Source organism: Littorina saxatilis, linkage group LG1 (assembly GCF_037325665.1).
Source record: "Littorina saxatilis isolate snail1 linkage group LG1, US_GU_Lsax_2.0, whole genome shotgun sequence".
In the NCBI taxonomy this organism is placed as follows: Eukaryota; Metazoa; Mollusca; class Gastropoda; order Littorinimorpha; family Littorinidae; genus Littorina; species Littorina saxatilis.
The window spans coordinates 63,599,762-63,614,363 of NC_090245.1; the positions used below are offsets into that span (position 1 = coordinate 63,599,762).

General features: G+C 41.2%; 2 protein-coding genes across 2 annotated transcripts in view; one reads left to right on the top strand and one right to left on the bottom strand.

Annotated features, from left to right (window-relative positions):
• LOC138976188 (integrator complex subunit 3-like) overlaps positions 1 to 3,002 on the top strand; it is a 33,393-nt gene extending 30,391 nt beyond the window's left edge. Inside the window, exons 29-31 of the mRNA XM_070349037.1 lie at positions 505 to 577; positions 876 to 1,029; positions 2,146 to 3,002. Of these exons, the coding sequence (XP_070205138.1) occupies positions 505 to 577; positions 876 to 1,029; positions 2,146 to 2,220 (302 nt within the window). The 3' untranslated portion in view covers positions 2,221 to 3,002. The remainder of the gene's footprint in view (positions 1 to 504; positions 578 to 875; positions 1,030 to 2,145) is intronic.
• A 904-nt stretch (positions 3,003 to 3,906) lies between these two features.
• The window catches only part of LOC138976243 (dual specificity mitogen-activated protein kinase kinase 5-like), a 30,287-nt gene continuing 19,591 nt past the window's right edge, over positions 3,907 to 14,602 (bottom strand). The window contains exons 14-19 of the mRNA XM_070349077.1: positions 11,207 to 11,236; positions 10,403 to 10,420; positions 9,333 to 9,371; positions 8,929 to 8,990; positions 8,537 to 8,582; positions 3,907 to 5,108 (exon numbers count right to left, since the gene is read on the bottom strand). Coding sequence (XP_070205178.1) covers positions 4,998 to 5,108; positions 8,537 to 8,582; positions 8,929 to 8,990; positions 9,333 to 9,371; positions 10,403 to 10,420; positions 11,207 to 11,236 — 306 coding nt within the window. The 3' untranslated portion in view covers positions 3,907 to 4,997. The remainder of the gene's footprint in view (positions 5,109 to 8,536; positions 8,583 to 8,928; positions 8,991 to 9,332; positions 9,372 to 10,402; positions 10,421 to 11,206; positions 11,237 to 14,602) is intronic.

Genomic DNA, 14,602 nt, shown 5'->3' on the forward strand with positions numbered 1-14,602 from the left:
TTGGGAGGGACAGTTCAAGTGGTGGGGGGGGGGGGGGAGGGGAGGGGAGGGGAGGGGAGGGGAGGGGAGGGGAAGGGATGGATGGATGGAAGGGGTGGGGAATACTTCTTCTGCATAACATAAAATGATTACACCCCTACCCCACCAAAAAAGGATATAGGTGGAGGAGCCATGATGAAAATGTTAATGGGGAGATAACCTGTGTGTGAGATTACAGACTGTGTCTTGGATTGATACCTGCATAGACATGCTTTGTAATTTGTTTAAATCTACCTGTGATTGTAGTAGTTCACACACGCATCTGACCCTTTCTGATAGCTGAAAACAAAAATATTGTTAGATTGTAAAGACCAACGTTTGAGTAGAACTGGTGGAGTGAGTCTGTATCAAAATTCCCCAGGTGTTACAGAAACGTCTGTGGTAGTAGTATTGAGTTTTCAGTCTTATGTGATTGTTGTCAGTGGCTCCATGTTAATATGTTGTTTGTATTTGATTTGTTGCCAGTCCTGAATCATGAAAAAATTCAGCATGCACTGCAAGAGGTTCAGGCTGCAGCCACAGACAGCCAGAAGAACAAGTAAGTACTCTCAACTTAATTCGACCATAAAAAACCACCACTTTTATAAATACTCAGAACTAGCAGCTTCTTCTCTTTATTCAAATAACATAAGATTGATAAGATTTGTATCGTTTCTTTTGGTTTCAAACAACATTGTACTCGTATCAGTTGATGTTATTAAGAAATGTTCCAGCTAATCTTGTGACTAAGAATTATTCAGAGCCGGAAGAAGGAATTTTTTCTCTTGCCTTCTTTCTTTTAGTAGAAAAAAAATCCTACAATGACACTGCTATTTTGTTTACAACTCTTTCAACAGGTTCTCTGACTTGCTGGCACTAGCAGAAGATATAGAAGATACTAAGACAACACGTGTGCTGAGAGGTCGAAGGGGAGCCAACTCTAGTCCCAAGATGAGCAAAACGAAGAGGTCTGTGCCGGAGGAAAGCGACAGCAACTATGACACAGAAGAGGTATGGAGGCAATAACCGGTGTTCATCATCCACGAAAGTGGATGTTTTCCTTTCTTTAGCGGGCGCAGTGGCGTGGTGGTAAGACGTCGGCCTCCTAATCAGAAGGTCGTGTGTTCGAATCCCGGTCCCTGCAGCCTGGTGGGTTAAAAGTGGAGATTTTTCCGATCTCCCAGGTCAACTTTTGTGCAGACCTGCTAGTGCCTTAACCCCCTTCGTGTGTACACGCAAGCACAAGACAAAATGCGCACGGAAAAGATCCTGTTTGTTTGTTTGTTTGTTTGCTTAACGCCCAGCCGACCACGAAGGGCCATATTAGGGCGGTGCTGCTTTGACATATAACGTGCGCCACACACAAGACAGAAGTCGCAGCACAGGCTTCATGTCTCACCCAGTCACATTATTCTGACACCGGACCAACCAGTCCTAGCACTAACCCCATAATGCCAGGCGGAGCAGCCACTAGATTGCCAATTTTAAAGTCTTAGGTATGACCCGGCCGGGGTTCGAACCCACGACCTCCCGATCACGGAGCGGACGCCTTACCACTAGGCCAACCGTGCCGGTAAAAGATCCTGTAATCCATGTCAGAGTTCGATGGGTTATAGAAACACGAAAATACCCGGCATGCTTCCCCCGAAATATAGAGTGCTGTCCCTTCTGCGCCGAGCGGCTGCATTTCAGGGCTCTCTCATATTCCGTACTGTGCGCCTTGAGTCGCCTTGTGGTGAGATATGTGCGCGATATAAATTCTCGTATTTATTTATTTATTTTAGTGTATGTGTGTGTGCACATGTCTGTGTGTGCGCGTGTAGGCCAAGTCTGGATGAGAGGTATCAGTTATGAATGGGAAAGACAAAGCACTTAACAGTGAGCAGTTCCCAGCACAAGTCAGCAACCCAGCCAATATTCCTAATACTCATTACAACTTTCAAGTGGCAAACTTTTCAGTTTGACTGAAAAACATTTCACAGTACTTTCTGTTACAATATCAGTGCACAGGACAGCGTCATACTAACATGCCAAACAAGTAAATGAGTGCAAGGTTTCCTCTGCTTCCTCTGTTTTTATTTAAGGTGTCATATCCCAAGACCTAACATGGTGTGGGCAATGTTTCAGGAGGAAAACACAAGACACCCACCAAAGAAGAAGAAAAAGATTGCACAGCCAGCTCTGGATGAAGAGAGCGAATGAACAAGCACAGCACAGTGACCAAGCCATTCAGAAGTGAACTGAATATTGTAGACAGCACCTGAACCTGCATTTCGTGGTGATTAATCCCTGAAGACCTGGATTGAAGAGAATGTGTGCAGACATACTGATTAATTTATCTGGTAGAATTTCTTCTTCTTGTCAATCACTATCTGGTAGAATTTAATCACTGAAGAGAACCAGTAGACCTTGAGCAGATTGACTTTTATTGTAAAGAATGAAGTTTATTGAAGAGAGCTGTGAACCATGTGCAGAATGACTCAACTGAAAACAGTGATTTAAGTAGCAGGGTTCAGGAAATGAACTGTGAAAGGAACAAGCAAATCATAAACTGAGTGAACAGCTTGCACTTGCAGAATGGTGGAACTGTGAACTCACTGAGGGAAGGCAGCAAGTGAACTGTGTGCAACTTAACCCGACAGAAGATGTGTGAATGATGAATAGAGTGAATGAACAATTATTGAGTTGAAGAATCGGAAGAAATTAACCCCTAACCCATGCTTGAAACTAACTGAACCAACTTCTGTTGACCTTTATAAAGGTTGATAGCAGTTGAACCGACCAGGAAATAGCAGAAGAGCATTCTCCTATTTGACTGTGGTTTTGACTTTGTGTAAAGTGATTGGTTCATATTAGATATTATTTCTTCCTTTGTTCCGGTGAGAATTTGGCTGCCTTCTATCAACCTAGTAACAAGACATTCATAATCTCATCAACAAAATGAGATCATTTGTAAGTAAGAAAACTATTAGATTGTGTGAAAATTTTTTTTTTAAATAATCTGATTGGAAAAAGAATGGAATGAAATAGTCTGATTGGAAAAAAAGCCATTGTAGTTAGTTTGTTGTTTCTTTTAGTCTGCTAATGATGTTTTTCAGGACTGAGATGTTTTTTCCCTGCGAAAATTGCTTGGTGTGATGTGAACAGACATTGATGTGTGTGAGTGTGTGGGAGAGTGTGTGTGTGTGTTACAAAAACATCAAAACGTACCTTTGGACACGCCATTGTGATTCAGCAACTTGATAATGGAACCCTGTCAACTGGATTCTTCTGGAAGTGTACCTGTGGAATGTATTCAGTGGATCCTCAATGCAGATTTTGTTTTTAATTAAATGAACTTCATGCTGTGAATCTGTATCTGCTGTTTCCTTTGGAGAATTCTGGCGACAGTCTGTTTTAAGATTGTGTGACATTCACTGGGGAGACCGTTTCAGGAAAGACTACCTTATCATTTCTGTTTGAAATGACCATAGTTGTAAGTATGTGAGGCGACATTTGAATGCGAGTTGAGTATATTTTGTCAACTGTTATTTTTGTTTTGTGTAATAATAAAAAAGCAAGCGCGAGAAGTCCATGACAGTGTTTCTAGTTTTTGTGTGTGTGTTCAGTCTTCCGAGGTAATAGGTGTTGACCTGTTCTGTAAGCTGTTGTAAGGGCTCTTTGATGGAAGCTGTCTTCTGCTCCTGATTTGGGGTGTTTTCGGTGTTGTCAACCAGAAGTTGAGTGCCAAGAAGGCAGTCGTGGGTGTCAGCAGAACATTCAGGAGTAAGCTGGGGGGGGGGGGGGGGGGGGGTGTTTCTGAAGGGAAGGCTAGATATGGCGCTTCACAGTTCAGACTGGCCCTGCTTTTAAAGCTTGGTGGCACACATTCACTGATTCAGGCACATACAGATTTCAACATTTTATTTCATGTTACATGTAATACATTCCACCTCCTTGGTACCCCCACCAACTGGCCATTTAAAATAATGCACTTAATGTTTGAAACAGATAGTCATGCATTTAATACAATTACTAGTGCCCTGGGGACCACCTCTTGATAACAACCACCTGTCCATTACAACCAGCCAAAAGGATCCCGGATGAGGTTCTTTCTGATATGATTCACCTTTCCATAATGACGTTCTGTCTATATATAAAGGTCACTTCTAGTTGGTCATTTGAGTGGTCGATATTGACTGAGGTTTGACTGTCCTGCAGTTTTTCTCCTGTCGTCTGTAAAACATGAAAGCTTTGGCACTTGTGAATCCTATCAAGTTAGCAATCCCTGCAGAGTCAGATTTACATACTGAGGACTTGCTTATTCAGTCATTTTCACATTCCAGAAAATGTGATATTCTACACTCTGCTAGAAAACCCACACACACTTCGCCAAACTCTGTTGTTGAGGGTGATATGTGCTGGAAGTTTTATTGTCTTCATGACCACCCAACCCAGACATGGATCACAATCATTGTACAGGTCACACCACTCCACAGTCATGTTAAACGTGTTCCTCGGTGTTACAGCTGCCATCATTTTGCAAGTGTTCCTCGGTTAACCAATCTGACAGGTGGTGCTGTAATCTATACACATCACACATGATTTTAATCTCGGCTGAAAGACGATGGCAGCGGCTAGTTAGCAATGAATTCAGTCCATATCAGCTTCACAGTCTTTCCTAGAAAGCAGCGGCCCATGGTCGGTTAACCCTGGGCAGTAAAAGCAGACCACTCACTACCTAGTGTGTGGGAGCGTTTACTTTCAGAAGAGTGAGTAATACCTTTCTTGCCTTCTGGCTTCACATCACTCTTTCATCATGTGCAGCCTCTCACAATATGTGCTCTCCCAGCGATGTATTTCTATCTTGAAGCAAACACCTCAAAACTGTTGCAGTGATGAATAGGTCGCAATGACTGGAGCTTAAGCCTGCTCTTGGTTCTCACATTGATGACATTCCAGTTGAAAGACGGAAGCTTGTGTGTCCATCAATCCACTTGCTAGGACTGTGGGGCTCTGTTCTGCTGTTGGATCTCCTGCAATCGCCTCTTCACCCACAGGCTGATCACAGTGGATGAATCAGACGTGTGACGATGAAGGAACTCGTGATTCTGATAACAAAAAATGTCATAGATGCATGACTTGAAATCTCATCAACATCTGGAACATTCTTAACATTTGCAAACTTACTCCATGAAACCAGTTTTAAAAAAGTGTTGTTTTTTAAGTTCCTCCATCAGCAAAAGAACAAGTAGTGTTCTAACTAAAGCGTAGTGTGCACACGGAGAGAGATAAAGAGAGATCAATAACTAATAAGCCACCTGCAGTGCATATGTCGTGCCGAATTCACGTAATTGCCGATTCCGCGTAATGGGCAACATTTTTGCCCATTTCGCGTAATCGGCAAAACGCTGCCCAATACGTGAAATCGGCAGCGTTTTGCCGAAATCGCGTAAACGCCTCTAAAACTTGCCTATTTCGCGAATTCGGCAGCCGATTACGCGGAATCGGCAGCCGATTACGCGTAATGGGCAAGTTGCCCAGTACGCGAAATCGGCAATAGCAAGTTAAGTGTGCGTGTGTGCGTGCGTACGTGTGTGTGTGTGTGTGTGTGTGTGTGTGTGTGGTCGATCTCTCTCTCTCTCTCTCTCTCTCTCTCTCTCTCTCTCTCTCTCTCTCTCTCTCTCTCTCTCTCTCTAACAGTGTCAATGACAGTATAACAGAAAAGAACACGAGCCACACACAGAGTGAACGGTTTGTGAGCATATCCTCAGGAAGTACTTGTTCTCGTGTGCCCGTATTATCAATCAAACAAGGGGCCTTAGTGATTGAAACTCACAAACAATACCAAATTTAAACTTTTAGTTTAAGCTTTCATTTTGCTGATAGCAGAGGAACAGTCAGCATGGACGGCAAGCATCGTGCGCGTTTTGATGAAAAAATGAAAAATGAAAAGTTTTCCAAGTACACATTGCCCAACGCAGACGACTACCGCTACGTGGTGAATGTCTTGTCCGGCGATGGAGATCGAAAGAACAGAAACGTTTACTACATTAAGGAGAAGTTTGATCTGGTTGAAGTTGCTGGGATGAAGAAGGTGATCAAAGTAAGAGCTCTCTCTCTCTCCCTCTCTCTGTCTCTCTCTCTGTCTCTCTCTCTGTCCCTCTCTGTGTATCTCTCTGTCTCTGTCTGTCTCTGTTTCTCTCTCTCTCTCTCTCTCTCTCTCTCTCTCTCTCTCTCTCTCTCTCTCTCTCTCTCTCTCTCTCTCTCTCTCTCTCTCTCTCTCTCTCTCTCAATTCACGAAAATTGTTTTTTCTCTCAACTTTTTACGTGCTTAAGCTTGTTCGAAACGTGTGTTCATTTTGCATTGACAATCAAGTTTGTTTGTGTGACGTGTCTGTTAATGTGTCATTTTGTGTTGATCTCTCTTACACACACACACACACACACACACACACACACACACACACACACACACACACACACACACACACACACACACACACGTACAAATGTTCGCGTTCGTAAATGCAACTGAAATTAATTATAATGACATTGTGCAGATACGGAAAACGCAACAAGAAACTCCCCGGTACATCGTCACCCAACATGAGCTATTCGACGTCCTGCTTGAGGCACATGTCAACACTGGGCACGGAGGCGAGAAAAAAACCAAAACAATTCTCCAAGATAAGTACGCGAACATTTCCGGTAAAATGATTAGCTGTTTTGTGTCGGCCTGTGAAACCTGTTGCTTCAGTGGTTGACGAACTAAAAAACATGTGGCAAAACCTTCGCATTGTACATGGGCGGGCTCGACATCCCCAGAGCCAGGGTTCAGTAGAGCGATCGAACGCAGATGTGAAGCAAATGCTGATAGCGTGGACCATCGACAACAGCACCAGTAACTGGTCTGAAGGGCTCCGCTTTGTCCAGCTATAAAAGAATTCCATACGAGGTGTTGTTTGGGGAAAAACCGAGATTGGGTCTGCAGAGGACCTTTCTGCCTAAAAAAAGTTGCAGGCGTGCTGACGACAGAGGAAGAGCTGGAATCTGCCATACGAGAGATGACAGGGGCCGAGGAAGTTGATGACGAGGCCATGGCCGTACCAGAGATGACAGGGCCAGAGGGAGTTACAGACGAAGCCATGGCCATACCAGAGTTGACAGGGGTGGCAGAACCCGTTGCTCAAGACGTTATGGCAGTAGACAAAGAAGATGTGGCTGCCAGTGCAGATTTAGAGACTGGAGATGAGGAATCAGCACAATCCGATTGTTCCCAGGCAGATCCCAGATCTCAAGAAGAAGAGAATGACAATACATCTGATGACCCCACAGTTGCTGAACACATGAAGAAGATAAGGGCGTGCCGAGCGGAGGCTTCACTTGGCCAAGAAAAAAGTAGCGCTCAAATGCTGTCTTCAAGCAATGCCAAACAACCCTCCCTAAACGTCGGGGACTGTGTCCTACTTCCAGTGTCTGAGTTTGACAGGGGTCGACTCGACGCCAGAAATATCCCCGGAGTCGTGTCTAAAATCACAGAACACGGCGCGTATAGGATCGCTACAAAGCACGGCGTCGTCAATACTGCTTATTCCAGAAACCAGTTACAGAAGGCAGATTGTCAAATCCTAAAGCTTCAAGATACAAACACAGCCGTTTCTTCTTTTAGAAAAATCGCTACTAAGCATTCCGCCCATGGTGGTCAGGGGTTTGCAAAATGCGCCTGTCAGACATCCTGCAGCTCCAAGAGATGCGCTTGTAGAAAAAGCGGCACTCTCTGCCACAGTCACTGCCACCCGAAAAACAGCAAATGTAAAAACAAATAAAAATTACTACCAAACTGCATGTCAGCCAAACTATAACCTGTGTTTGTGGTACTGAAAGATGAAAATAGCAGCTTAACTTGTATTGTTGAGGAGCGTTCTTTTTCACAATTATGCGTAATTCTTCATGTTCATCTTTTCCTATTATCGTTCTTTTGTTTCGAAAATAAATGTTTGCCTCGTTTGCATCACTAGTATACTGTGTGTGTGTGTGTGTGTGTGTGTGTGTGTGTGTGTGTTGTGTGTGTGTGGGTGTGTGAGTGTGTGTGCGTGCGTGCTAAAAAGTATATTAGCACAGTCATGGTCAGTATCGACGACAACACACACACACACACACACACACACACACACACACACACACACACACACACACACACACACACACGCACGCACACACATACACACAAACAAACATACACACTACTCACTATTGCCGATTTCGCGTATTGGGTAACTTGCCTATTACGCGTAATCGGCTGCCGATTCCGCGTAATCGGCTGCCGAATTCGCGAAATAGGCAAGTTTTAGAGGCGTTTACGCGATTTCGGCAAAACGCTGCCGATTTCACGTATTGGGCAGCGTTTTGCCGATTACGCGAAATGGGCAAAAATGTTGCCCATTACGCGGAATCGGCAATTACGTGAATTCGGCACGACACATATACTGAGTGCTTCGTTGGAACTAACGCATGCATGGAACAGACTTTTACTTACCACCATATCATTGATAGACAGACGAGTTTCAGGATCTTTGTGCATGCTGAAATTCAAAAGAAAAGTAAGTTATTGAAACAGCACAGAAATAAATGCAGACAAGAAAATTGCACAAGATTTGTAACACTCCAACAAGAAAGAGTTTAAACAGATTCAGATTTGAACTTTAAGGTAAGGTAAGTTAAGGTAACTCCATAGAGCCCTTGAGGAAGTTGAGGCTGCTTTCTTTCTGAAGGAAGGCAAGGATAAAAAGTTACCTGAAGCATAGAACACAGGGTGTGAATATAATTTATATGTTGAGCTTGGTAAACTGGCTGACATCTGGATCGACATGTATGAATATGAAGGGCCTACGCCCTGGATATTTAAGAAAAGTTATGAAAAACATTTACCATTGTGAAATAAACTTCACGAACTCGGGTGAAAACTGTTCTGTGGGTAGAACAAGTGGAGTCTGAAACAAAATAGACATTATAAGCAACATTATTAACCAAAGACCAAGCAAAACTGAACCTAAAAAAAAATTGGCCCGCAGTATATATTATCTGACTTGTTTTTGTGTGTTTTCTTCATATCTTTTTTAGCAATCTCTTTTTAGCAGAACTTAAGGTTTTTTTTACACCAAGGTTAACTGTTTGTATGTGTGGTATTGCAAAACTACTTTTTGCAGTTTTAATATCCATTTGTAATGATGAGAAACAATACATGTCTTCAGAAGATCTGTGTTCAATGGTCAAAACAAGTTGCTGGTCAAATTAACTGATAGTTTTCAAAGTGATGGTAACCTTTTACTTACCTCTTCTAAGATGCACTGCATCACCTGGAAAGGCTGTAACTGGAAGTCACAGAAACATAAAGTAAACCCATGGCTGTAACTGGAAGTCACAGAAACATAAAGTAAACCCATGGCTGTAACTGGAAGTCACAGAAACATAAAGTAAACCCATGGCTGTAACCATCTACATTCTCTCTCTCTCTCTCTCTCACACACACACACACACACACACACACACAAAAACACACACACACACACACACACAAACACACATATATATAGAACTTAGACTGAAATAAAGTGTGGTAGTTTCTGCCCTTTTACTGTTTGATTAAATTCATGAAACACACAAGCAAACAAACACAATGACGCACACAGACACTTTTTTCACAACAGATACTGCGCTTTTATCTCTATTCCGCCAATCCACACACAACAGATACTGCGCTTTTATCTCTATTCCGCCAATCCACACACAACAGATATTGTGCTTTTATCTCTATTCCGCCAATCCACACACAACAGATACTGCGCTTTTATCTCTATTCCGCCAATCCACACACAACAGATACTGCGCTTTTATCTCTATTCCGCCAATCCACACACAACAGATACTGCGCTTTTATCTCTATTCCGCCAATCCACACACAACAGATACTGCGCTTTTATCTCTATTCCGCCAATCCACACACAACAGAACACTGACAACACACAATAATAAGAATTTTGTTTCCCTCTCCTTATTTCAATTCTTCTTCAAACGAATTGGTATTTCTGCTGATTACATACCCTTACAGAAAATGAAATCCCTTCTTGCTTTCCTGGCCCATGTCTTCTTTATTCATAGTTAACGCAAGCGAGAATACTGACCCAAGTACAATGTACTTTCTTTTAGCAACACATAACAACAATCAAGAGCATCGAGTTACAAACTAATGACGAATGAACACAAATGTCTTACTCCTGAAGCCTTCAAGTCTGAAATATTGACACTAGAGGAAAGAAGACACAGGGGAAAGATAATAAAAACTAGCAACTGACTGAAATTTTGCCATCTACCATCAAGTTGGAATAGCAGGTAGTTGACTTACCTTCAATTCTGATGTCAACTGAAACACGGTGAAAAAGTATTTTACATTTAAAATTTTTCATCCCTTCAACTTCAAGGGCACAAAGAAAGATCACTTACATAAATCATGTTTGCCTTTGTACGGGCAAGCATTCTCTCTTGGAACAGACTTTTTAATCAGCATGCATTAGTCACAGTTTCTGGTATCAATTTAATGATTTAACTGTCTGCCAACTTGCATATTCCTAACTGTGTAAAATATTTTTGATACATTTACTTCAACAGGCCCGTCCTCTTCAAACATGCTTTGACTACCGTACTTTCCGGGTCATAAGGCGCGACTTTTTTCCTCGAGTTCGACCCCTGCATCTTGTATAACGAAGCGTCTAATCCGTGTATGAAATACGAAAAAAATCAAAGAGACCGCCTGAGTACCAGTCAAACAACTTGTGATAATGCATGTTTCAGCTACTAGGTACTGCCCTGGCCAAGTTTCCTCGAGCTCTCAAGCCACCCAGCTATCACAATGCCTGCCTTTGATCTGGCCGCACACACAGAGCACACATAATTATTTCCACTCTGTTAAACTCTATCGGCCCCCTGCGTCCAATGGGTGACTGGATTACAATTTTTTTTAAAAAGAAGGGGGTGCGTCTTAGATAACGAAGCGCCTTGTCACCCGGAAAGTACAGTACTTCATATGTATGGATGTGTCACTACAATAAACAACTCAATTACATGTTTCATGAATTATCAAATTATGTCATAATGTAAGCACAGCATATACACATAAGTGGTGGTTCTTCATGAACAAAATTATACGTACAGACTGGAAAGGTAGTATTCCACTCGCAAGCTGAAAAAGAGCAACATACATTCATCTGATAGAAAGGGGAAAACATGCGTAATAATACTGAGCACACACACACACACACTCGCTCACACACATTAATTAATAATAATATTAGCTAGTACACTGGGGAAAGTTTTTAGCACTATCATCAATATAAGAATAAACGCATTTTTAGAAAGGGAAAATAAATTGATTCCAGAGCAAGCTGGTTTCAGACAAAACAATAGAACAACAGATCAAATATTTAAACTTGTAGATCAAGCCCTAAAATTAAAGAATGGCAGGTTGTATGGGTGTTTTGTTGACTTTCAAAAAGCATTTGATAATGTATAGGAATAACAGGAAAATGTTTTCACATTATCAACAATATGTATTCTGATGCCACAGTTTGTGTAAAATCCTCTGATGGATACAGTACTGAGTAAGGAACTAATTGTGAAAAAAGGAGTACATCAGGGCAATACATTAAGCCCTGAACCCAAGGACTACTACTAGTAGTAGTCCTTGCCTGAACCTTATTCAACATATTCATAAATGATATTACACAAAACTTGTTGGATAATGATTCCCCCAAAATTGAAACTCATTCAAATGATCGAATTTCATGTCTTTTATATGCTGATGATTTAGTTATTTTTTCATCTACTGTACAAAGAAAGGCCTACAGCGGAAACTAGATTACTTATATGAGTATTGCCAAAAATGGGGATTACAGATAAACAGAGACAAAACCAAAGTAATAGTATTTTCAAAAATAGATCCAAAGGTGCCAATATATTTTCATTGTGGAGAAGACATTATTCAAACAGCTGAAGAATATAAGTATTTGGGAGTTGTACTACATAAAAACGGCAATCTAAATAGAGCACAAGATCATCTGAGCAAACAAGCAAACAAAGCACTTCATGCTTTATGTCGAACGTTCCGTAAAACTGATATCAACATAAAAGTTATGTTACAATTGTATGATGGTTTGATTTCACCAATATGAACATATGGTGCAGAAATCTGGTTTCCACACCAGATTAATACAAATGAACTATTAGATTTATCAAACATGTTTAAAGAATGCATGACTTGTAAATATCAACATGAAAAAGTTCATTCAAAATTCTGTAAACAAATTCTTGGGGTACATAAGAAAACTATGGTAGTACCAGTACTAGGAGAATTAGGAAGATTCCCTGTTAGCATTATAATAATATGTAATATCATTGCGTACTGGTTACTCATATTGGATCTTCCAAAAACATCTCATCTGAGCAAAGTATATAATCTTATGTACACCAAAGGCAGTGAAACATATCCATGGATATTATTTGTAAAACAATTGTTAGAAGTCATTGGATTAGATCATGTGTGGAAAAATCAGTCCACTTTTAATGTCAAAAGGTTAAAATATGTTATATGTCAAAAATTGGAACTCCAATATATACAATTCTGGAAAGGTCAAATAAGAAGTTCACCAAAGTTAAATTTTTATCAAAGAATAGTAACAAATTATAAAACGGAACCATATCTGTTATGCATAAAACAAAGAAAATATAAACAATCGTTGTGTAAACTAAGAATAAGTGCCCACGACCTGAAAATTGAAACTGGTAGATACAGCAATATACCTAGGGAAAATAGATTATGTGAAACATGTGGAGTAATAGAAGATGAAATACATTTTCTAGATAAATGCATAGAAAACAACCAATTACGAAAATCTTTCATGAGTGAAATTAATCGACCTATATATTCATATGATGTACCAAGTCAACTTTTGCAAGTAGACAAAGTACAAACTAAATTGGGAGAATTTGTATATAATTGCTTCCAAAAAAAACAACAATGTAATCATTTGGTTATTTATCTTCCCGTGTCTTATAAACACTACGTTTCATGACAATAAAGTTTATTTGTATTCGTATTCGTATTCACACACACACACACACACACACACGCAAACACTGTAATTGCGACAACAATGGACTGAAGAAACAGATTGTTGCTGTTGGCACAACAATGAACACTAAATATTTAAATACCCTAACATTACTGTAAAACTAATCTTACATTATATATCAAGCTACTAGAGGAATACCCGGCTTCGCCGGGGTGAATCGCGAGACAGAGACAGACAGCGTGGCGGTTCACCACAATCACCTTTGAAGGCGAAGTCCTCTCAAACGGGATTGAGAATTTTAGAGCTTATTTCTAAGCCCTATATTATCTGTTATGGGTTCTCAAATGCCAGAACATACAGACAGACAAAAGCCGCCAGACCCCATCACAAACAGAACTCTACAATCCACAGGTGTTGCCACACACACACACAAACACACACACACACACACACACACACACACACACACACACACACACACACACACACACACAGAAGCCGTATTATCTATCGATATATATATATATATATATATAAATATATAGAGATAGACGACAGTGGATTTTTCGATAAATAGATTCGACCTTTGCACTTTTACAGTGAGGACAACTTACGGGTACATGCAAGGAAAGCCCACAACTTCTAAGGCGAACAACTCTGCAGAGTCTGCTGTGAAGGGCGACGGTAGTCTCCCTTGTCACACTCAACCCCCCTTTGAATGAACTTTGTCCCCAAAGTTCCGAACCATGGACCCGCCAAGCTTAGGTCCCTCCCAGGTGGAATGGGAACAGCACGAAAATGATTCAGTGGCCTGAACATTTCATGTCGAGTCCCATCGCTGTCGACGACGCCAAATGTAACTGAGTGCCGAAACACCACAATCACCTTTGAAGGCGAAGTCCACTCAAACAGGATTGAGAATAACTGTTATGGCTTCTCGAAGGAAGGCCTGAACATACAGACACACCAAAGCCGCCAGACCACATCACAAACAGAACTCTACAATCCACAGGTGTTGCCCACACACACACACACACAGAAGCCGTATATATATATATGTATATCTATATCTATAAATATATAGAGATGGATGACAGTGTATTTTTCATGTGGCTATAAATTGATTCGACCTTTTCACTTTTACAGTAAGGACAACTTACGGGTGCAAGGAAAGCGTTCTGAACAGTGCAGTGACATTCTAAAAATAGTAACGTAGTAACGGGAATATGGATTGATGCCACACGAAGGAAGGGAGATAAACGCTGAAAACACTGGAGAAGATAAGGAAGAGTTACTGGGAATGGATCCAGAAAAAAACCAAAATCGGTTCAGCGCTGCGCGCTGAGAGCACATGTTGAAATATCTCATCGTCCAGGTTGTGTCCGAGATGTAGCTGAATATGGCCACCAAATTTGAAAGAGATCCATCGAGAACTTTGGCCGTGCATCGCGGACACACACACACACACACACACAGAG